General features: G+C 57.9%; 3 protein-coding genes across 7 annotated transcripts; 1 reads left to right on the forward strand and 2 right to left on the reverse strand.

Moving 5' to 3' along the window:
* Nucleotides 1-1,833: 1,833 nt before the first annotated feature.
* KLHDC8B (kelch domain containing 8B) lies at nt 1,834-6,298 on the reverse strand. Of its 5 annotated transcripts, none has more exons than XM_064432817.1 (6): nt 6,075-6,298; nt 4,751-5,215; nt 4,023-4,187; nt 3,597-3,821; nt 3,252-3,353; nt 1,834-2,457 (listed from the first exon to the last, which is right to left on the reverse strand). In XM_064432817.1, the coding sequence occupies exons 1-6, from the start codon at nt 6,091-6,093 to the stop codon at nt 2,261-2,263; spliced, it is 1,173 nt and encodes a 390-aa protein (XP_064288887.1). In that variant the 5' UTR covers nt 6,094-6,298; the 3' UTR covers nt 1,834-2,260. The 5 variants fall into 5 exon arrangements, with proteins under 5 accessions (XP_064288887.1, XP_064288886.1, XP_064288888.1 ...); XM_064432816.1 differs by having other exon boundaries at nt 3,240-3,353; XM_064432818.1 differs by lacking the exon at nt 6,075-6,298 and adding an exon at nt 5,903-6,004 and having other exon boundaries at nt 3,240-3,353.
* Nucleotides 6,299-6,444: 146 nt separating this feature from the next.
* LOC135307066 (uncharacterized) lies at nt 6,445-11,864 on the reverse strand. The gene is made up of 6 exons (XM_064431738.1): nt 11,806-11,864; nt 10,296-11,332; nt 9,837-10,222; nt 9,103-9,263; nt 8,563-8,695; nt 6,445-7,131 (listed from the first exon to the last, which is right to left on the reverse strand). Exons 1-6 carry the CDS (start codon nt 11,862-11,864, stop codon nt 6,925-6,927), a joined length of 1,983 nt encoding a protein of 660 aa, XP_064287808.1. The 3' UTR covers nt 6,445-6,924.
* CCDC71 (coiled-coil domain containing 71) lies at nt 10,630-20,767 on the forward strand. The gene is made up of 2 exons (XM_064432815.1): nt 10,630-10,726; nt 13,053-20,767. The coding sequence occupies exon 2, from the start codon at nt 13,114-13,116 to the stop codon at nt 14,299-14,301; it is 1,188 nt and encodes a 395-aa protein (XP_064288885.1). The 5' UTR covers nt 10,630-10,726; nt 13,053-13,113; the 3' UTR covers nt 14,302-20,767.
* The last annotated feature ends 997 nt before the right edge of the window (nt 20,768-21,764 follow it).

The raw sequence follows: 21,764 nt of genomic DNA on the forward strand, positions 1-21,764 counted from the left end.
AGCCAAAAGGCACTCTGGTGTGTCAATGTGCAGGAAAGTGTGTGCAGGAGGCAAAGTGCTGCTGACAGAGGGGCAAATGCCTGAGGGGCAGGGATCATCAGCCTCCCTGCTGTAAACACCACAGCAGTGAGGGGCTCCTGAGCTCCAGCTTCCCCCTCCAGCATCCTCTGGCTCTTGCAGCTGCCACCGCCTGGAATTTGGAAAAGTAGCCTTGGGCACCCCATCAGCAGCAGGGAGCTTGTGAAGTTGGCACATAGGGATGTCAATTTGCCGGTGACTCAGCATCTTGATTTATCCCACTCATGCAATGCTCCTGCGGGAAAAGCTTATTAATCAGGCCTGTGTTTCCAATGCAGCTCCATGATTTAGGGTCCCCTATGACTAAAGGTTTAGCAGGATTGGAATTATTACATGCCTTGGTGGATTCTGGAAAGAGCTGTCAGGGTGGACAGACATACCAAAGGGGCAGCAAGGGGTCTGTCACCTTCCAGGACCCTGAGAAGGACAAGCCCACCAGGGTTTGAGCACAGGCTAGGGAGTGCTGTGAAATACTCATAGAAGGCTGGAGCACACTGAGCTCAGAGGAGGTGTCCCTCTGTCCAGCCCCCAACCACAGCACAAACCACTGACCTCCTCCCCAGCTGCCAGTGCATCCTCCCAGCTCTAATTTGGGGCTCAGTGTTGATGCTGGCTCTGGCACAACTGTGGTTTCTATGGCAACTCCAGAGGCAGATGCAAGGATGCTTCCAGCTGAGGTACCACCAGCCTAGGTATCCCAAGTTGTTCCTCACAAATCACAGGCAAACAGTCATGCAGTGCATCAGGACAGACCCTGCAGTCACTGTGCCAGGTGGGCACCAGAGGCAATGGAGTAGCAATATGAAAGTGTCATCTGAATACTCTTTCTTTAATAATTTCCAACTTTTCCCATGCTGTGGTGCCCCCAGGACATGGCACAGCCTGCTCCAGCAGTGTGTTGGACACTGCTGCGCTCTGATGGGATTCAGTCTCCTGTCTCTACAGCCTTGCAGCCCACCTGAGGCTCAGGCTGGCTGTTTTCTCTGAAAGGGCAGGCATCTGTACTTGATATTTACCCAGACTTGTGAGATCTTTCTAATGTACCAATGAAAGATCAAATCCCTCACCTGCTTTCTGCTTTGGGTGTGAGACATTGTGTGACTCTTGGGTGTGAGCCAAGAGCAGCAAGGCTCAGGTGAGCCCATAGCTCTGGGTAATTCAAGTGTCACCTCCCTTGATCTCAGTGCACCCCTAAACACCACCCACAGACACTACCAGTATGGAGCTTACATTCCCTTCCTGGTTGCCAGTAAGCAGGATTGCAGTGCTCCTGCCTGCAGAAGCTGGACACAGTTGGACCCAGCTCTCTCCCACACCAGCCATGGTTCATCCTTTGAGATGGGGCTGTGGTGCTGAATGGGGCCCACAAGCCCTGACGTTAAGCATCTCTTATTTCTTCTCAGCTTCCTGGCAGCCCTCAACATTCCCTGCTTCTCTCACACCCTGGGTACCTTCAAGAAAGTCCCTCCCCTGCTGCTGCCTTCATCCCCCCATAGCCTCTTCACCCACAGGAGGCCAAGCAGGAACAAGGCTGTGCCAAGGCAGGACAGCCACTGCTTAGCTCCCCCTCTCCAAACAGGGACTTGATCTCTACATCACATTGCTCCGCTCACCCTGGAAGTGGGGAGAACAAGAGCTACCCTTGCTCCACCATATGGAGTCACTGAACTCTGCCTTGGGAGGGGTTTTCCTGACAGGCTGCAGCACGTGTCTGCCCGGAGCAGGATAACCAGAGACGACATGACTCCAGTGGGATAAAATTCCACATGTTTCATTTATTTGAGGTGCTAGGTCACCTCCCAGGCACTGAGCTACAGGGCACCTCTGTGCTACATGAGACATCGACTGGGTCTACGACGACACAGCACTCACTGCTACACACACGGCACAGCTACGCCGTGGCACAGATGGGGCCGGACAGGGCAGTGAGGCCAGTGGCAGCCCTGCCACCGCTGCTCCCTCCACGCTGCTGCCGATGGCCATCCCACCAGGCAGGAGTTTGCCCTGGGCTTCACTGCCACAGCGCTGCAGGAGCTGGGAGTTCCCAAACCCACAGCTGCTCTGGTGCCTGGCATCATGGGACAGAGACAGGTCACCCTGGGTGAACACATGGGTGCTCACACACCCTGTCCCCGTCTTCAGGCACTTGGTGCTTGGCCAGGGCTGGTCCCCGGGGTCCCACTCAGGGCACATCACGCAGGCACAGAGCCTCAACAGCGCCACTGGGACCTTGTGCCACACCGCCGATGATGAAGAGCAGGCTGGGTGCTGGGCAGCTGGAGCAGGAGCAGCGGCCAGTGGGCATGGGGGGCAGCGGCTCCCACTTTTTCTGCGAGAGGCTGAACCCTTCCACTGAGTCCAGCGGGCAGGACTGGTTCCCTGTGGAAGACAGAACCGCATCAGCCTCTGTGCAGCTCCCCACCTCTCACCCCAGGCTCTGCCTTTCCCCCTCCACATCCCTTTGATGCCTCAACACGAGCCCTGAGCTGCACAGGCTTTGAGATCCCAGAGGTAATTAGTGGGGGCATCAGGGGATTAGCAGAGTCCCCACAGGGATGCTGCTGGCACTAATGCTACACCTGCTGGCTCTGCTCCTCAACCACTCCTTACACTCCCCCCCTCCCTGTGCCAGCACTCTGCAGGGATAAGGCAGCTCCAGCTGCAGCAGGACTCAGGAGCAATGCCACACTGCAGGGATGCAGCCTGCACCATTCCCTATTCCCACAGCAATCCTGGGGGTCTGGCAGGCATCGCTGCAGGGCTGGGGGTGCTGTGGCTGGCACCAGGCTCCCCAGGCAGCCCTTCCTGCTGTATGCCCTCTGCTGAGTGACAGCACTAACCTTTCCCCAGCTCTCTCGGGAGCGGGATGCAGCACTGCAACCCTGCACAGCAAAGCTGAGCCACCGTGGGTTGTGTGAGACCAGAACGCTGCACATGAGCTGGGAAAAGCCTGACTGGGGAGCAAAAGGGGCAAGGGGCACAGTGGGTCAGCCAGTGGGACAGGGCAGTAGGGTTCCCCCAGCACTTGTGAGAGCATGGAGAGATGTTGCTGCAGACAGTGTTGCAGTAAACCGTGGCTTTGCACAGCCAACCTCCCTACTGCCATGCAGATCACTGATGTGCCCCAAAGAACGGGGATGGGAACATGGCCACACGCCTACCCCCAGCATTACCGAGGCCACCCACAGCCACCACTCTTCCTCCCAGGCATCCAGCCACGAAGTCAGCTCTCTTCTCTTTCATACGGATGGTGCGGCTTGGCTTTCTCCACACACCTGGGTATGAGAGGGAGTGAGCATCGCCTGCTGGGGTTTCCCCTCTGTACACCAAGGCCAGAACACCCCGAGGTTAATCACTCCCTGGGACCAGGGAACACAGGATTCACCACGGGTACAAGAGGCTGATGTTCAGAGCCCAGATAATCATGTCCCACAGGCACAGACACCTCTCACCAACCCACAGAATCATCCCAGACCCACAGAAGATGCTCCCACCTCACCCAGAGACATGGAGCTCACCCTGTGCAGGATCAAACATCTCCACGGTGTTGACAAAATGGGGACGGGAATAGAAGTTGTGGGGCCCTGGCTGCTGCAGCCCACCCAGGCTGAAGACAACTCCATCAGCCATGGCGCAGGCGGCGAAGGCGCGGCGGCTGGGCACGCTGGGGTAGCGTGTCCAGCTCCTCGTCTCCAGGTCAAAAGCCTCGAAGGCGGTGACAGGCAGCTTGCCTTGCCGGCCTCCTATGCACAGAGGAGATGTAGCTGCCAGTGCCCCAAGCTGGCACTGTTGGTGTGCTCAGCAAGCAGGATGGGGCCCGCTGGCTGCAGTGCTGGGCACCATGGAGCCACCCTGGGGTGCACCAGGTCATTCTATGGCCTGGCAACAGAGGAAGAAGAGGGTAGAGGCACAGGGGATGCTTGGTTTGCCCCAGCAGCACCTACCCAGGACGAAGATCTTGTTTCCCTGCAGGAAGGCAGAGGCCCCGTAACATGGTGTGGGCATGGAGGGCAGGGGCTGCCAGTGGTCCTTTGCCGGCTCATAGACACGGACCAGAGCCTGGGGAGAGGTGTCCGCACCCATTCCCCCCAGTGCGTAGACAGCCCCATCTGCAAAAGAGGCAGCAGTGAGGCAGGGGGATCTGTGGGCAGCACCCAAGGGCTGGGAGACCCCCATGCCCCCCAGGGCAGGGAGCAGCGGTACTGCCGAGCCCCACAGCCAGACACTGCTCCAGGGCAGCCAGGGGACACTGAGTACAGCCAGGCCTGAGCCTGGCAATGCCCTGACTGCACTGGGACCCTCTCGCCCCCCTCCCCATCCCATCCATCAGGCACAGACAGGAGCACAGGGCCATCCTCTCTAATTATTCTCGGCAGTATCATCTCCCTGGAGACACCATGGCAACACAGCCATACTGCCAAATCCTGCTCCTGCTTCCAGTGCGGCCAGTGCGGCCGGCACCCCTGCCCGCTCCCACCACTGTCCTGACATCTCCTCTGCCCTGCCCACCACACTGCAGCCTGGTCCACGCCACAGCATCCCTGTCCAGGGAGCAGACATGGGCACCACATACAGCGACCAACCCTGGCTCCTGGCATGCTGCGCTGTACCAAGACTCCAAGGATGCTTAGCAAACTTTGGGCAAGAGTCACAACATGTTCCTATCCCTCACCTCTCTGCACAGCTGAGATGCCCATGGAGGGCTGAGCCAACGCCGCCTTCTTCTCCCATTTGCCCTCATCCACGTGGTAGACCTCAACGGAGGCGAGGGGGCTCTGTGCCGCATCCACACCACCCACCACCAATATCTGCTTGCCCAGGGCGAGGACGGCAGCGCCAGCCCGCGGCGTGGGCAGCGGTGGGAGCGTGGTCCAGCGCTGGGCTTGGAGGTCGAGCACCTCGGCAGTTGCCAGGGCTCGCCCGCCGCCCCCGCAGCCGCCCAGCACGAAGAGCTGCCCGTCGCGGTGCGCGGCGCTGCAGTACACGCGCCGCGTGGGCATGGCGGGGAAGGTGGCCCACGCGAAGGCGCCCGCGCCCGCCGCCATGGGCCAGCTCAGCCGCCCCGGGGCTCCCCGGGCTCTGGCCCTGCCGTGCCGCCCATCCGGCCCGGCTCGCCACTGGTCCGGCCCACGGGCTCCTGCGGGGAGAGCATCCGAGTCAGAGCCCAGGCACCCATCGCTCCCCCAGCCCCGGCTAGCCAGCTCCCCTTGGCCGTGCGACAGCTCCCGCTTCGCGGGGCTCCGCACTGCACCCCGGGCTGCCTGCCCACCCCCTCCGCGCTCCCGACTGCGCCCCACGGCTCCCTGTCCGCCCCCTCCGGGCTCCCACTCCCTGGGACTCTCTGCCCGCACGTACCAGCGCTCTTGCTTCCCGAGGTTCCCGCACCCCGGGCTCCCACTACCCGGTGCTGCCGGTACACAGCCCGCACTGACTGGGACCCTCGCGTGCCCGGGGCTCTCTACCCGCATCCCCCGGGTCCGTACCCCGCAGAGGCTTCCCGTTCACAATCCGGACCCCGCCAGTTCCTGCTGTCGGCGCACCGTCCTCAGCCCGGTGCTGCACGCACTCCCGCCCGCAAGCCCCGGCGCTCCGGCGCACTGCCCCGCAGCCCGCACCCACAGGGCTCCCGCCCACAGCTCGCTGGCACCGGCGTCCCCCGGGCTCCCGCTGCAACGCTCGCGCCCCCGGCGCTCCCCGGATGCCCGCCCGCAACCCCGGACGGCCGCTCCGCCGTGCCCGGTCTGCCCGCTCCGCTCCGCGCCGCCGCTGCGAGAGGGACAGGGGCAGGAACCAGGACCGGGACCGGGACCAGGACCGCACTCACCTCTCCGCCCGCTCCGCCGCTCTCCCCGCCGCTCCGCGCCTCTGCCCGCCCCGGGCCCGCCCGCTGCCGGTGGAGGCGGTGCCGCGTCCGCCCCGGCCCCCCTGCCGTGCCCCGCTCCCCTCCGCCCGGCCCTCCCGGTGCCACCGGCCCGCCGTGCCCCTGCCGCGTTCACCTGGCCGGGAAGGAACCATCGCAGGGAGAGCGGCTGGAGAGACCCTGGCTCTGCCCTCCCTTGCTGTACGCTGCCGGTGCCAGAGCCACACCGTGCCGGGCACAAGGAGTCGGGAACCCACCGTCCTACACTAGGGATGACCCCTACCCTGTCACCACTGCAGGGACAGAACATGAGCTCAGCCCTGCTCCGAGTGTGACCTTGCTGGGGTCTCTCAGCAGCATCAGGAAAGGTGCACATGGGTCTCAAACCCTCCACCAACACTTTTGTCCCCACTTGGCTGAGCCAGGCAAATGAACACGCTGGGAAAGGCGCTTCCCACCCACCAGCACAGGCAGAGCCAAGGGCAGGCAGGAAACTCACACAGAAATGAGCTAAAAAGGTTTGCTTTAAAAACAGACAGAAGTGACAAGGCATCCACCAAGAACACCACACCACAAATGCTACCTGGGGATGCTGCTGATAACACTGTACTCATCCTGGCACCTGCTCTGCACCAGCCATCAGTGCAGGAGCAGAAAGTGAGGCGCAAACACTGCGAGGCTGCCTGCATCACAGTATGGTGGAAGGGACCTGCCTGGTGACTGCAGAGGGATGGTGAGCCCCAGCCCTCATGCAGAAGTGGGCACCACGGGCAACACTGCCAAAGAATATTTCCTCCAAGAATCCCATCACACAAGCTCCCAGGATGCTTGTGTTTGCTCATGGAAGGTCCTGATAGGACTGAACACCCACATTGCACATTGGAGAGGTAACAGCTTGAAGCAGGAGCCTGCCTGGGACTTTGACTGCATGCAGCAGGAAGCGGGTGGTGTCCCAGTCTGGAGCCACTCAGCCCCATGAGGTGGTATCACTGTCCATCCCACTGCTGGCTTGGGGTGTCCTTCTCCATGCAGGCCAGGTAGCGGTCGTAGTTCTCCTCGCACCTCCTCACACAGTGCAGGAAATAGTCCTCATCAGCAATGGCCTCCAGCAGATCGGTTTGCACCAGGCAAATGTTGTACAGCGCCGAGGTGGGCACGCTCTTGGGACTGCTGCTGCCCTTCTCTGAGAACACCTGCAGGGAGAGCAGAGCCTGGCAGCAATGCACACGCCCCGGGTGTGCTCTGCCCGCCCCTCAGCCAGGCACCTCCATGCTGGCTGTGTGTCAGGGGCAGAGGGCAGGGTGATCCTATCACCACTGCAACAGCAGGTGAAATTTCTCCAGATTTCCCCCTCTCCCAGAAATTGCCTTTGACTCTGAACCAGCATGTCACACATGTGCCTGGTGCTCACTTAAGGAAACAGGCCACACCATGCAGCTGGAAGAAAACAACTCTGTGGAGCAGCTGACTCCAGACAAACCTCTGCCAACAGCTCTTCCTTTAGCTGCCAAAGGATGGAACAGGGACTTCACCTTCTGATCTTCACCATGGCCTGCTTAAAGCCTCCTGGCAATCTGTTTCACTCCTAGTGCTGCTCTGTCACCATCACTGAAATGGGGACAGCCCTGCAGAGCTGGAGATGCAAGAAGGGAGAATGGCTTTCCACCTACTGATCCTGGCTGCAGGACAGCAAGGTCCCAGCAGTGACGACGAGCCCTGCTGGGAAGATGCTTGGCTGCTGCCCAGACTCCCACGAGGTCTGCTGCTACCATAAGTGGATCCTACCTGTGTGATCCAGTGTGGGAGCAGCCCCAGGGCTGCCATGAGATTAGCACAGCAGCCTGCCTGACCAGACGTGCAGGCTACCAACGCCAAAGGAGGAACTCCTTGATCAGACAAATAGCCTGATGCTGAAATGCAGCAAGTGGAGCTGTGTGAGCCACACTCCAGCTGCTGTAGATCTGCAGGCAGCAGCCATTGCAAAAGCTCCCCTCAACCAGGCATGGCACATGGCACAGGTCTGTCCAGGCAGTAACAATTCCTGCCACCAGCTACAAATGTGTAAGCTGAGAAAGCTTGTATGGAAGGGACCATCCAATGAGCATCCCACCCCTTTCCATTCCCAGGCTGCCTGCCAAACACTCCAGACAATTCACTGGCTGCTGTGTTTCCCCCCCGGCACAGTCTCCATATGGATGGAAACAGGCAGAGGTTGAGGATTGCCCATGGATCTGCAGCTCTTGTTTGAGCATTGACAGCTGTCCAACGGCCAGGCACGGCTCTGTCTGTGTAAACATTCTGCTTCCCAAGTGTGCTCCCCACAAACACTGCCCCTTCATTCAGACAGGTGACAAGGCTGGCAGCCCTGATATCATTGCTGCTGCCTCCAGGCTGACTCAGAGGGGAGCAGAGGCAGCCAGAACCTGCTGTGCATGGCTGACAGCTGATCTCAGCCTCCCTGCGCATCGCTGCCACCAACACTGCTGGCACAGGATGCAGTGACAGCAGGGCTATGCCTTGATTCCCCTTTGCAGCCTCATGCAAAGGGGACAAAACATGTCTGACCTTGCCAGGAACATCCCTGGTGCAGGCTGCTGGTGCCAGAGGAGCCTTCAGCCACCTACCTGGGGGTGAACAATGGTGTCTCCATCGTCCAGCCGGATGTTGTCATCAATGAAGATGTGGTGAACGTCAGGATCGTGGGGGTCTACCCACAGGGGCTTCCCACCCTGGGAAGAGAACTGATTTCTGGCCCACCTGAAACAGTAAGTGGAGAATGAACAGTCAGGACAGGGAGAGGGTGACAGATCCCAGGTAATGGCAGACTGTACTGCAGGCCCAGGGCACCCTCTGAGCCACAAAACCAGGATGGAGAACGTCCTGTTCTGCTCCCCATGCCCTCCTAGGAATGAGACATGAGGAATTTTGCATCGAAGTGACAAATCAGGGGGTCTTTGGAGAAAAGCAGGAGGTACACCAGGGGATGGGGACCTCAGGAATGGTGTGAGTCCCATCAGGCTGCCCACAGGCAAAATGGGGAGTGCCTAAGTGCTAGGGACCCCAACAACTTAAAGGTTTCAAAACTAGGAGCTATCCCAGAAACTGAGAGAATCACAGGAAAGAAGATACTGCCCAAGCCACTTCCTCAGTGCCCTCTTTCTCACCAGTCAAAGTGGTCTTGGAAGCCTCCAATTCCCTCAAAGGAGCTGAAGTAGTTGTAAAGGTTTCTTCTGTCTTCCCGGGTGGCCAGACGCTCTGCTCCCCGTGTCAGCACCACCTCCTTCTTGCTGCAGCGTATCTGGCCAGGGGTAAGGTCCACAGGGAGCTGCAGGACCACAGAAAATGGGGAAGAAAAAGTTTGCAAAGCAGACAGGTTTCACGCACTGGTAGAGACACCAAGCAGCAGGGTGGAGGCTCCCCACCACTACAGTGCTGGGAAGATGACAAGAATGCATCCAACCAAAAATCATCCCTCTCCCCAGGGATGGAAAGGTATGACCTCCTAGCTGCACACTGCTCCCATTTCAATCTCTGCTACCTGAAAACACTCCAAGGAATAACTAAAGCATCTCCTAAAGCTCATTCCCAGCACTCCTGCCCAGTGTGCTGCCAGGGGGAGGAGAGTGCAGCTGCGATCAGCTCTGGGCCAGGGAGCCCTGCTTTGCTGCAGCAGCCCCTCCTCGGGAGAAGGCATGCTCTGTCCAACACGGGATACCCCAAGAGGAGACCATTCCACAGAGGATCTGCACACACGTGCTCCCCCACAGCTAACAGCTTCATCCAGAGAACTCGATGCTTTTAAAAGCAGCCTGGCCAAGCAGCTGGAAAGCAGCCTGACATGGGGGGGAGGCTCTGTGGGACCACCCGGCTGCCCTTCCCCATCACGACGGCCACTCACCGGCACGTCCCGCAGGGCAGGGAAGCGGGGGTGCTGCCCGCGCAGGGCGCTGCTGACGGCCCGCAGGGCGCGGGGCAGGTCGCTGCCGAAGGTCCTGAAGACAACGGCGAAGGCCCTGCCGTCCCGGTGCAGCGCGTCCAGGAGGCGGAAGAAGGAGGGCAGGAGCAGGTGGTAGCGTTTGCCGGGCTCCCCCGGCACCGACAGGGCGTCGTGCGGCCGGCCCGGCCACTCCAGCAGCCGCAGGTGGCGGGCGTGCAGGTCACGGAAGCGGCGGCCCGGGCCGGCCTCGGTGAAGGCGGGGTCCCGGCCGTGGCGGCTGTAGTAGCTGAGGGCGCCGGGGCACGGGGGCAGCAGGGACGGGCGGTCGCTCACCCACTCCCACTCGCCTAGAGGAGAGGAACGTGCTCAGCGCCCGCGCCGCCACACCGGGCCCCCGCACCCCGTACCCGCCGCGCTCACCGGCAGCCCCGACGCGGCCCCAGGTGACGGTGCTGAGAAAGGTGTTGAGCGCCGCTCGTGGGGCCTGCCCCGTCACCGTGTCCGCCGCCACCACCGTGTTGTTGAGGTCCACGTGCAGCACCAGGCGCCGCCGCCGCCCGGCGCCGCCGCTCATCGCCCCGACACCGGCGCCGTTACCTGGTGACGGCGCCGCTTCCGCCCGCGCCGCTTCCGCCGGCGGCGCCCCCTGCCGGCCCGGCGCGGCCCCGGCCGCCGTTGCCGTGGACACGGCGGGGCGGGGCCGTGACCGAACGCGCTCCGCCGCCGTGGGCGTGACCGGGCCCGCGGAGACGGACAGGAAGCGGAAGCGCGGGCCCTTCCGGTGCCCCGCGGGCGGCCATGTTGGAGCGGCGGGCGCGGCGCAGCGGCGGGCGCGGGTCTGGCGGCAGCCGGTAGGTTGGGGCCGGCGGGCCCGGGCCCCGCGCCGGCTCCCGGGCGAGGGCGCTGCCGAGCCGCCCGCCGGGGCGGCCTCGGGGCGCCGGAGGCGGAGCCGCGGCGCTGAGGGCCCCGCCCCGGCCCCCGCCCCCCCGGTGCCGGGAGCCGGCGCGGGCCGAGCGCGGTGCCGCACCCCCTGTCTGCACCAATCACCTCCCGGAGCCCTGCAGGGAGGGGCCGGCCCAGGCGGCCTGCCCGCCCCGGGGCCCCTCCGGCGGCGGGCCGAGCCCTGGGGAGGGCCGCGGGAGCGGGGGACGGGCGCTCGGGAAGGGGCTCCGCCGGGCCGAGAGGAGAGGCTGAGCGGGGAGCTGGCACTCCTCGGCACCGCGCTCCGGCCCCGGCTCTGCAGGCCGCCCCAGCCCCGCGCCTCGCCCTGCCGGCAGCCGCCTCCCCCTGCGGTGCAGCGGAGAGCCCTGCCGTGCTCGGGCAGCCGGGGCTCTGAACCGCTGCTGCGCTTGCACCGTGCCGGGAGGGCTGTGCTCCCGCAGCAGTGCGTCACGGGAGGGAGCCTGCTGTCAGGCTGTCCGGGGTGTCTGCTCGTGGCCGGCTTTCCTCCAGTACAGCTGGCACCGCACCAAACAGGACCAAGGGGCTGGATGTTGGAAAGTCCCGTTCCCATGGAATGTCACAGCCAGAACACCCCGTAGATGTCCCAGCTGCTCCTGGGCTTGCTGCAGCCTGAAGATGATCCATTTTCCATCCTGTTGAGCACATGTTGTTGCTTGTGCTTCTTCGCTGGTCTCTGCCTCACCACATCAAAATTAACATTCCACCCTCTCTGGCTTCCCTGTGTCTGGCACTGCTTGGTCTCTCTGGAGGTGGTGACTCTCACAGCTGGCTGGGGCTCTGTGGGATCACTTCCCTGCCTGCCCTCCTTCGTGGGAGATCCCCCGCCTGCCTCTGAACGCTGCATTATCCTCCTCCAAATCCCTCTTTGGCCATGACGTCTGCAGAGCACTTGACTGAGATTAGTCTGTCATGTGGAGGTTCTTACTCCCCCACTGACCTGTGCTTTCCCTCCTGTGGCTGCTCTTGCCTTGGGTCTGTTCCCTGCGTGTGCAGCTGGCGGCAGCACGGGCTCTGCTCCTGTGCCATGCTGAGACCAGACTGCTGGGGAACATGGGACACCAGAGGTTCCTTGTTCTGCTGCTCAGGCACTCACTTCTCCATCACAGCTTTCTTGCCTGTGCACTGCCCTCCCCAAAACTGTCTCTGACACCTCCTCCATTTCCCTGATCAGGGTTTTTAACTGAATCTTCATTATTATTATTTTGTGAGGTATCAATAAAGCTAAAGATTTTTTGCCTTGTTGGTCTAGCATCCAGCTGTGGAGCTGTGAGGCCACCAGGATCAGAGTTCTCTTGAAGCACTGCCCTTCAGGTCCTGCCTGGAGTGCCCTTTAGTGCCTATTTTTTATTGAAAGCAATAATTGATGCTTTTATGCCGGGCAGGCAGCTGCACAGTGCCCTGAGTGTGATCCCAGTGTTGTCCCTCAGGCCTTTGTACCCTTGGCCCTGGTGATGTGTGTTTCCTTCATACCGCCCTGCTTGAATTTCCTGCTTCCTCCCCACTTGGCAGCCAGTGTCCTTGGATCAACACCAGTTTGCTGTGACAGCAAGTTGTGGACCGTGGTTCAAACAAGAGAACAGCAAGGAGCAGTGCTGCCTTGCCACAGCATTCAGCACCAGTGGAGCACAACTGGAACAGCCTCCAGCCCTGCTGCCAGGTCTCCAGGAGGAAACTGCAGCTTTGGCAAGGGGCTCAGAATCAGGTTTTGAGCAGCATCAGTTAAGAAGCTGAGAAAATAAAGGTGGTGCTGGGATGCAGTTGAAGTCAGGCATTTCTCAGTATTGAGATGGCTCAGTGGTGGTGGCTGAGGTGTGTACACAGGGAGGGGGTTCAATGAGGGTTCAGATTTTCCCAGGGAAAATGAGATCTGGTTATCCAAAGCTGGGATGGGTCAAACTCAAAGTCAAACTGGAAAGGAGCTGCTGATTTTGCTGAGTTAATCATTGGAGTCCTTCATCTTGGGGTGGTTTGGATAGGATTTCCTGAAGTCTTTGTTTAGGTTGGAGGATATTTTTGTGAGAGATGTTTTAGTTTTGTTTCAGAGATAGATGAGTGACAGGTTTTTCTTGGTGATGCTTCTATGTTGGGTTGAGCCCAGAATCTGACCCAGTGTTTGTGACCAGCCATGCCTGGGCTTAATGGCTTCAGGTCTCATATTAAAAACTTGGATAATTTCAGTTGCTGTAAGCTAACTGTCTTCTTTCTCCTTTTGAGGTGTCAAGGGTTGTTTTTCCAGTAATTTGGACCTTTTTGAAGCACGTGCTTGCCTAATGCCATGAATATTGCAGTGAACAATGAGGAAGAAAAAGCTGTCCATTCCTGGTCAAGAATTTCCTCTGCAGGACAGAAGGTGCTGGAGGAAGCCCTCCGAGTCTTCAACCCGATGTCCAAGGATCTTTCGGATACGGAGACCCAGCTGGTGGCCTTCATCCAAGGCCTGAAGGAGGAGGGCTACCAGCCCACGATTCTGAGGAGCAAGGATGTGTACGGGTACAGCTCGTGCACGGCAGTCACTCCGAGTCAGACGGACGGAAACACGCAGCGCAGCTGCGCCAGCACCGCTCAGCCCACTCAGAGTCCAGCCAGGAACTCGGTGGCAAAAGTGGCCCCTTTGCCCACCAGCACTGCAGTGAGCTCTTTGAAAGTCTCCAGTCAGCCAGTCTCCAAAGGGGATTCCAGAAATCTCCTCTTGAGCTCCTTGAAGCAGACAGGATCTGGCACATCCAAGGCAGCGACAGTGGGCTTCCCTACAAGCATGTATCCTGATGTGTATCCAGCTATGAGACTGTCAGTGGTTCTGGAAGCCCTGGTGCCACTGAAAACTGCAACGTCCTGTTTGGAGTCCAAGTGCACGCAGGGGCGTCTTGGGATCTCTCCCTCAGACCTTAAACTCCTCAAGACTTCAAATTCATCAAAGCAGTTTTCTTCAGGCAAGAGTACTAAAATAACCAAAGGCAAGGGGTACAAGCGTTTGGTTAAGAAAGCACCCAGTTCTGCCAGCCGTGCTTTAAAGCTTCTGAGGGGACCAAAGGGTGGAGTGCTGCAGGAGAGCAACGCCTGCAAAGCCTCTGGAGTTCTCAACGGGAGAGTCGCAGGCAGCTCGTCCCAGGACTGCACCACAGCACCACAGCCCAAGACCTTGAAAATCAAAGATAAGGAAGTTTTGGTGGGAAAAACAGAGTGGAAGGACAGCAGCACTTGCCAGGAGGGCTCTGGACAGAAGAAGAGAAGAGCTACAGAGGCAAAAGAAGCACCACAGAGGAAAAAAGCAAATACCATTCCTATCCGAAAGAAAACTCGACTGGCTCAGAGTGCTTTGAACCTGCTGAAATTCCGGACCATCAAGGTGGGGAACTCTTCTTCTGATGATGAAGTGAGGAGGAGAGCACAGAAGATTCTTAGGGTCAACCTGTCCCCTGTGATCCAAATTCAGCCCTTGTCCCATTCTCATAGCGTCCCCTGAATTTCTTCACTTTGTCACTTTTTTTTTTGTAAGTAAATACAAGTCTGGCACCAGAGCGCAGAGAGGCTTAGGAGTGACTCTGTCTCTGGTGCCAGTATGCCCACTAACCTGCAGACAGAGCAGCCCACTCTCGTGCTGTTCTGCCTGTCTGCTACTGCTGTGCAGAACTGGCTGCAGAAATCCAACCCCCTGTTTGGGAGTGTGGGACAGTGACTCTGGCCAGCAGCGAGCTGGGCGGGCTGGAGAGCTCACTTCTCACCACGCTCCCCTGGACGTGGCAGGCTGTGCTCTTGTGCAGGGGACAACACGGGACTTTCTCATGACATTGATGCACTGTGATATTGCTCTTTTTCAAGCTGTACATTTACTGGTTTTATTTTGATCAAATTTTATAACTTTATTATCTATATATCTATATATCCATATATGTGCATATGGCCCAGGAACTGTGGGAAGATGCACCTCCTCCATCCCTTTGGGATTGGGTTTGATAGCTTTTGTTCCTCCTTCCCTTCAGCTAGCCTTTTGTTGAAAGGTGCCAGAATTGCTTTGTGGTTCAGTGTTGTGACAGTCTGTCCTGGGCTCCCTTGAGCAGCTCGGAGGCAGCAGTGGTGTAGCCACGTGTTTGTCTCCAGAATGCCAAATCATTTGGAGAATTACCAGCTGGTAGTTTTAATCCCGTTTTTGGTATAACCTCTGCATAACAGTGGGGGAGTGTCCCAGGGCTGCAAGTCTGTCTGACATCTTTAGGCACCTCCTCTGTGGGTAGCAGAAGTTTTGAACACATGGTAGGGATTTGCCTCCGGAGAGGATTCCTCCTCAGCACCCAGCATTACTCTGCTCTCCTATACCCCAGGTGCAGCCATGGATCAAGAACTGTGACTGTTAGAGCCAAAGGGCTTGAACTGTTAGCATGAACTGTGTGGTGTCCTGCCCCCCATGTAACTGCTTTGCTGTTGCTGGGTGTTCCAGGAGCAGATTCCAGGTGCCGGGAGAGAAGGCTGTTGGTTTTGGCTGGAGTTAAACCACGACAGAGACTCACGCTGTGTTTGAATGCATTAGCTACATCCTTCCAGTCCCACAGCTCAGTGGGATACTTGAGCCTGAGTTAAAGCAGAAAAGTGAAAAATTTGGGAGGACATACACCAACACTAAAACACAGAGAGTCGCTTTCTGGTTTGTGGGGATGAAGCAGTAGGAGGGGAGATGGGCATCACGGGGTGGGTGGCAGCCTTGCTGTGCTATCAGGGATGTTGTGAGAAGGTGTGTGGCAGGTGTGAGAGCTCCGTGTGGAAGGAGTGCAGGCTCTGCCATCCCTAGGAGGCACTGCAGAGCCGCTGCAGGCAGCTGCTGTCACCTCCCTGCACCGGGGACACGCTGTTGGATCAGAACACGGCTCTGTGCTCTCTGCACTCCACAGGGAGGGATCTGTGAATCCCAGGAGAAACACCTCGTTGGAGCAGTTAGTGCTGCTGCTGTCACCTGGAAGGGACAACCTGGTGTCCTGGGGAAAGGAGGAGGCATTGGGCTGGGTATGGGCCTGGCTCTGTATATCCCTGTGTGCTCAGATCTCTGCAGCAGTGGTGTAATCCACTCATTCTCTCACCAGCTCAAAACACCAGTTGTCTGACCTAGTAATCTCTGTGGGCATTGGCTGAAGGGATGAGCTCCCCAGGGAAGTCCCAGATCCTTATATTTGAGCCCTGCCCCCAAAGCACCTGGTTGGATTTCAGTGGTTTATAAAAGGGGTCAGTGTCTGATCCCCAGCACAGGAAGGAAGACTGGTATGGAGAGAAGAGAGGAGGTTCATGATGGGGTGAGAAGGCAGGGAAGTTGAGTGTTCTGAGGTGCATCTGGGTTCTCCTCTTACCCACACAGAGCAGGGTGGAGGTTCACTTTCACTAAAGTAACCTGGTCTAGTGTAAAGTGTCCCTGCCCATGGCAGGTTGGTTGGAACAAGATGATCTTTAAGATCCCTTCCTATCCAAACCCTTCTGTGATTTTATGATTCAGGGAATGATTGCAAGCCCTGAACCCCACACTTGGGTTCTGAGTTGCTGTCAGAGATCATAACTTGCAGTGTTTGAGACTGACCTGTGAATGCCGCTGCTTGGCTGCCAAGGAGGAGGAAATATTTTCTTCTGCTTCTGTGTTTTAAAATGCTCTGGCAGAGTGTTCCCTGTCCTGACCTGCTGCTGGATGAACAGGGGCTCTCCATCACTGTCAGCTGGCCAAAAATTGCTTTGTCCCTTTTGTTCCCACTCCTTCAGAGCTTTCTCATTCCCACGCTCTCAAATGCCAGGTCTTGAAGTCCTGCACTGGTGTTTCTCTTTTGGGCTGTTTCCCGAGGAGGGCTCTGAACTCCTGCCTGTGGTATTGCTGTCGGGCTGCTCAGCAGCTTCCCCCGTTCCCAGACCCTTATAAGGGCACTGAGAGCTGTCTTTGGAGTCTCCTTATGCAGCACAGGCATCCCAGCTGAGCACTTGGCCTCCGCTGGGAAAAACAGAGTGCATGAACAAGGCTGAATCCAGGTCGAAGCCGCTTTTCCTCCAGCCTGAGTGGGAAGCTGAGCACCTGAGGCCAACTTACCAGGCCACATCCCTCCTCATCACTGTGTGTCTTCTCTCAGCTGTACTGCTGCCTGCCTCTTCACTCTTGTCTTTCACAGCTTGGGTCTCTGCCAGTCAGGACTTGACTTGTATTGTTGTTTAACACATCCAGCACAGCATCCAGCCTTAGTGCTGCAGTGCCTTTCCCAGCACTGAGCTGAGTTCTGTGCCTGCTTGGTGATGACACTTTGCCCTGTGTCCTTCCCAGGCCACCAGCAAAAGGTGTTCTGCTCCACAAGCTTTGGAAATGCCTCTGTGTCACTGAGACTGCTGCCAGGGAAGTGAGCACTCTGTAGCTGTGTGCTCAGGGACTTGCTCATCACCAGTCCCCTCTCTGTCAGCTCTCCTGCACATCTCTAACAGACACAGGGCTCTGAGCGACAGGGCAGTGCTGACCACCATTCTCTGCCCTCCTGTTGTCTCTTCTTCCTCTTGCAGGTGCTTCAGGAACTTGACTGAAGGGGTTGCAGGTTGTTATAGAGAGGCTTTACAGCCTCTGTGCTGGTGCCTGCAACTGCTGCCCACAGGCAGTGCTGGCAGAGGGGTGCCTCAGTCTGGCATGGGTTGGCTCCCCTGTCCTTCAGCTCTGCCCAGGTGTGGATGCCCCTGATGTCCTGGGCATGTAACACTGATGTGCATGAGGCTGCAGAGGGGCTCTGTGTCGATGTTCAGGGTAGGTGAAGGGTTTGATCAAACCAGGGCTGCCTAAGACCTGATCTAACCAGAGGTCTCCCCCACAGGTCCCTTCCAGCCTGGGTTATTCTGTGGCAGCTGAGTAACGTTTCCAGGGATCTGTGCAACAGTAACTGGCAGGCACAAAGAAATGCATTGCCCAGAGCACTGTGGTCTCTGCTGAGCATGTGGTATGCACCTTGTTCAGACCTGTTTCTGTATTAGTCACTTTGAATTCATCCAAGTGCCTAACCTGGCCTGTGTTGTTCTGGGCACTGTGACAGCTGGGAGCTTTGGAGGCTCTCTTAGGAATGCTTTTAACGCATGGATTTGTGCCACTGTCACTTCTAGAAATGATTCGGCTAGCGGTCAAAGGGCTGTTCTTCCAACTGATTTTTTGGAAATAATTTCTCCTTTTATTCAGCTGCCAAGAAGCAGTTTATGCTTCCCCTCCACCAGACAAGGTCCTTGAGCTTCCTGCATGCTTCAGATGTCCGTCAGCAAGGTCCATGGGGAGAGCAGCTTGTCCAGCAGGCAGCTGAAGGGGAAGCTGACATCAGATACCAGTTGAAATCACAATGTTAATTGGTAGAAATGTTCTGCAGCTCATGGCCACTGTGATCAGATTTCACCATCTGCCACTGCTTATGGCTGTAGAAGTTTCTCCTCAGCCTCTTCCCTGCAAGCCATGTAGCATGTTGCTGCTGCTTCTAAAATATTTGCATCCCCTATGAGCCAGATGCTGTAGCAATCCTTGTACAGGGTTTCTTAAGCACTTTTTTTTTTGCAAAATAAGAAGGGATTATTTTGTTACTCCTGCTTGGCAGCCCAGGAGCGGTGTTTCAGTGTGTGGAGGAGGTGTGCTCCCTGAAGTACTCACCTCACTGGGCAGCTCTCAGACCAGTTCATACTAACAGGGCTGGGGTTAGTGGGCTGAAATCCCCCCCCATTGCCTGGTGCTTCCTTGCATGGAGCTCAGCCAGTTGCCAGCTAAGAACATGCCAGGGGAATCGGCAGCAGAAGAGCACAGATGGGTGATGCTGCACGTGTGGCTCCAGGATCCTGCTGCACAGCTGCCCATGGTTTGCAGCCTGTCCTCCAGGCCCCCTGATACACCAGGAGCATTCCTCCACCCCAGCTCCAGCTGTGGCCAGAGGGGCTGGAGGCTCTGGGTTTTGGAATTGAGCACAGAGTTTGTGTCCTTTTAATTGTCTGTGTTCATGGCCAGAACTTGCCAGCATGTGGGGGGTTCAGCCAGCCCAGCAGTTCTTCCCCTTTGGATCCAAGTTCCCTGCCCTGTCTAGAAGCTGGGCCTTTGGCCATGGCTCAAGGGATCCCTGGGTATGGAGAGCAGGTTTGTCTCTCAGCTCCAGCTGGGCAGTGACTTGAGCTGGGCAGCTTCCCAGGCAGGAAGGCAGGTTTTGGTGGGAGGATCCTTTTTTTGGCCATGGTTGGCAGGGTCGGTGCTGAGCTGACCGGCTGCTCAGCCAGGCTGGTTGGTTTGTGTGGAAGTTAGAGTTTCTTTTTTAGTCTTCAAAAGGGCACTGGCCTCTTTGCTCCTGTGTTCAGATGGGGATGGCCTTGCAGGAGCTGAAGTGGCCCACGGAGAGGACAGCAGTTTTGGGATAGCTGGCACCTTCCTGACAATGCTGCAGCCCTCAGCTTTGCCAGCTGGGTGGGCTGGCACAACCTGTGGAGAGCACAGCAGGGCAGGATGCTCCTGAGCCCTCACATTCTGAACTCTGCTAGAGAGCACCATGCTTGGGTTTCCCTCTCCTTGCAACCTGTTCTGCCTGGAGCTGGGTGCTGTTGGGAAGGTGCCAGTACCTCAGAGGAATCTTGTCCCAGAAGACATTAGAGGCCAGCCTTTGTCACCAGGTCATCCCTTAGTGTGGAATAGAGCTTGTCTGTAGTTGTGGCACTGCTGGAACTTGCAGGTTGGCCAGCAGCTGCCTCCAAAGCCGTGGTGCTGCGGCCAGACTGCTCCCTTAGGAGCACTAGGGAAGGCTGGTGGAAAAGTGAGAAGCTGGGAAAGCTAAACATGCCAGCAGCACCTGGACAGCCAGCAGCCTGCTGCTTCTGTGTCTGCTGCAGGAGATGTGCAAACAGAGGAGCCAAGGCTGTGGCTTTCCACATCACTGTCTTCCCTCCATCCCTGCCCAGCCACAGAGCTTCCCCTACCCTGCCTGGCAGCAGTACATGGACACTGGTGCCACAGGTGTGTGGGAGTCCTTTTGGAGCAGGCACCCCTCCTACCCTTCATTTCCATCCTTCATTGGTCTCACAATCTGGCACAGCTCATGTGGCCTCCAAAATACCTTCCCCAGGGAGTCCCTTAAAGGCCTTATTATCATCTGGGACTCTCTCCTTATTGTCTTAATTAGCCCTTTCCATTCCTGTGTTCCTGTGGCTACAGGCAGCCCCTGTGAGTATCTGGTGATTCCCACAGACACAGGCACATGGTGCTGTTTTGAAAGAGAAGGTGCTGCAAAGCTACCCCCAGAAATACCTCCCCTCCTGCCACACTGCGCAGGCCAGGGCTGGGACAAAGCGAGATTCAGTGTTTGTTCATGGTGGGGAAGGCACCTTGTGGTGCCCTCTCTCCTCCTGGGTCCTGGGCTGAGGAGGAGCATTTCCTGAGCAGAGGCATGGCAGCTGCTCTGAGTGACACAGGGGCTCTGGGTGGGCGCTGCCCAGCACTTGTGCCACTCTGCCAGGCAGCATCTCCATGAGAGGCATCTCCACACCACGGCACGACCGACCTGCTCCAGCTGAGACCAGCACCACGGCTCCTCTGTGGCATTCCTTGGTGTTTGGGCATCCCGAGCAGCGGCTGGGGAGCAGCAACTGCAACCCGCGGGAGGGCGAGTGACAAACTTTGTATCATGATTTTACAAATGACCATCTTGTTCTTGAGTGAACTTTTTACCGTTTCATTTGTTTGTGTAGAATGTTTCTGAAGTTCTAATAATATTTAATGTTAATATGAAGCTGGGCTGTTCCACATTCAATGTTGTATATTTTGGAATGGCATTGCTTAGTGAAAAGACAGCGTTAGTATTATTCCACTCTTTGGAAGGGAATGGGACAAAAACCAGACTGTCTTTTTTCTTAAATGAAGTGAACTTTTTGTTATGAAGTCCTAGCAGGTGTCCAGCCCTTCAGTAAAATGGTGCTCAGAACCACCCAATGTGTCCAGCTTTTCTTTGGGCTATGACAGCCTGCTCCTCCCTGTCTCCTGCTCCCAGCCCTGTGCCAGCTCCATGGAATGGTGTCTCCTGTGTGCCCAGCTGCTGCATGGGGCACGCTCAGCTGCAGACCACACCCCCAGCTCTTCTCCCCAGTTCTCCCAGGGAAGTTTGGCATTACTAAAACTCCATTAAGGATTGCCTGGTTTGGGGTGGGAAATACCCCGGTGCCAAACTGGGATAAATCCGCATTCCTGGTTAATTCCTAGAAACATGCAGGGTGGCACTGTGCTGGCAGGTGCTCTGCCAGCCCCAGCCTGCCTGCCCACCCTCTGGCTTCCCTCTGAATGTGCCCACTCTGCAGCGGGGACCCTGTGCCCAGCTAATTCAACAGGAGCACCATTGTTCACGGTTTGCGATCTGGATGCAGTTTGTGCTGCAGGGCCGTCGGTGCACTGACCCAGCACTAATGCTGCTGGGACCGTGGCCCTGGGCAGACAGCAGCTCCGGTGCCGTGCTGGAGCTCGTTCCTCGAGAAGGGAAGTGGTTAAATAATTCTCTGCTCATTAAGGATGTTCGGGAAAGTATTGGCTGCCTGCTGCGTGCACGGAAGTCGGTCCAAGCAGGGCTGGCCAGGCGTGAGAGGCTGCCCCTGGAGCTCAGGGGCTCTGCCCAGGGTGGGGAGGGGGAGAGGGCCTCTGTGCTGCTGCAGGAGTGCCCTGAGCACTGCTGAAAGGTGCTGGGGGAGCGAGGCTGTGGGCTGGTGATGGAGGGCAGAGCTGCTGGCAGGTCTCCGCCAGTGGAGCTGCCCCCGGACAGGCCAATCTCCCGGGCAGAGCCGGGCCACCCCCACGCGTTCAGCTCTGGGGCAGAGGAAGGGACTGCAGCTTGCCTTGGGAAGTCAGAGCAGCCTTCAGGGAGGTGCCTGGGCATGGACTAGGATACCTCTCTCATCCCTAACATCCCACTGAGAATCCCTCCCTCCCACTTTACT

Source organism: Passer domesticus, chromosome 9 (genome assembly GCF_036417665.1).
Source record: "Passer domesticus isolate bPasDom1 chromosome 9, bPasDom1.hap1, whole genome shotgun sequence".
NCBI classification, from domain to species: domain Eukaryota; kingdom Metazoa; phylum Chordata; class Aves; order Passeriformes; family Passeridae; genus Passer; species Passer domesticus.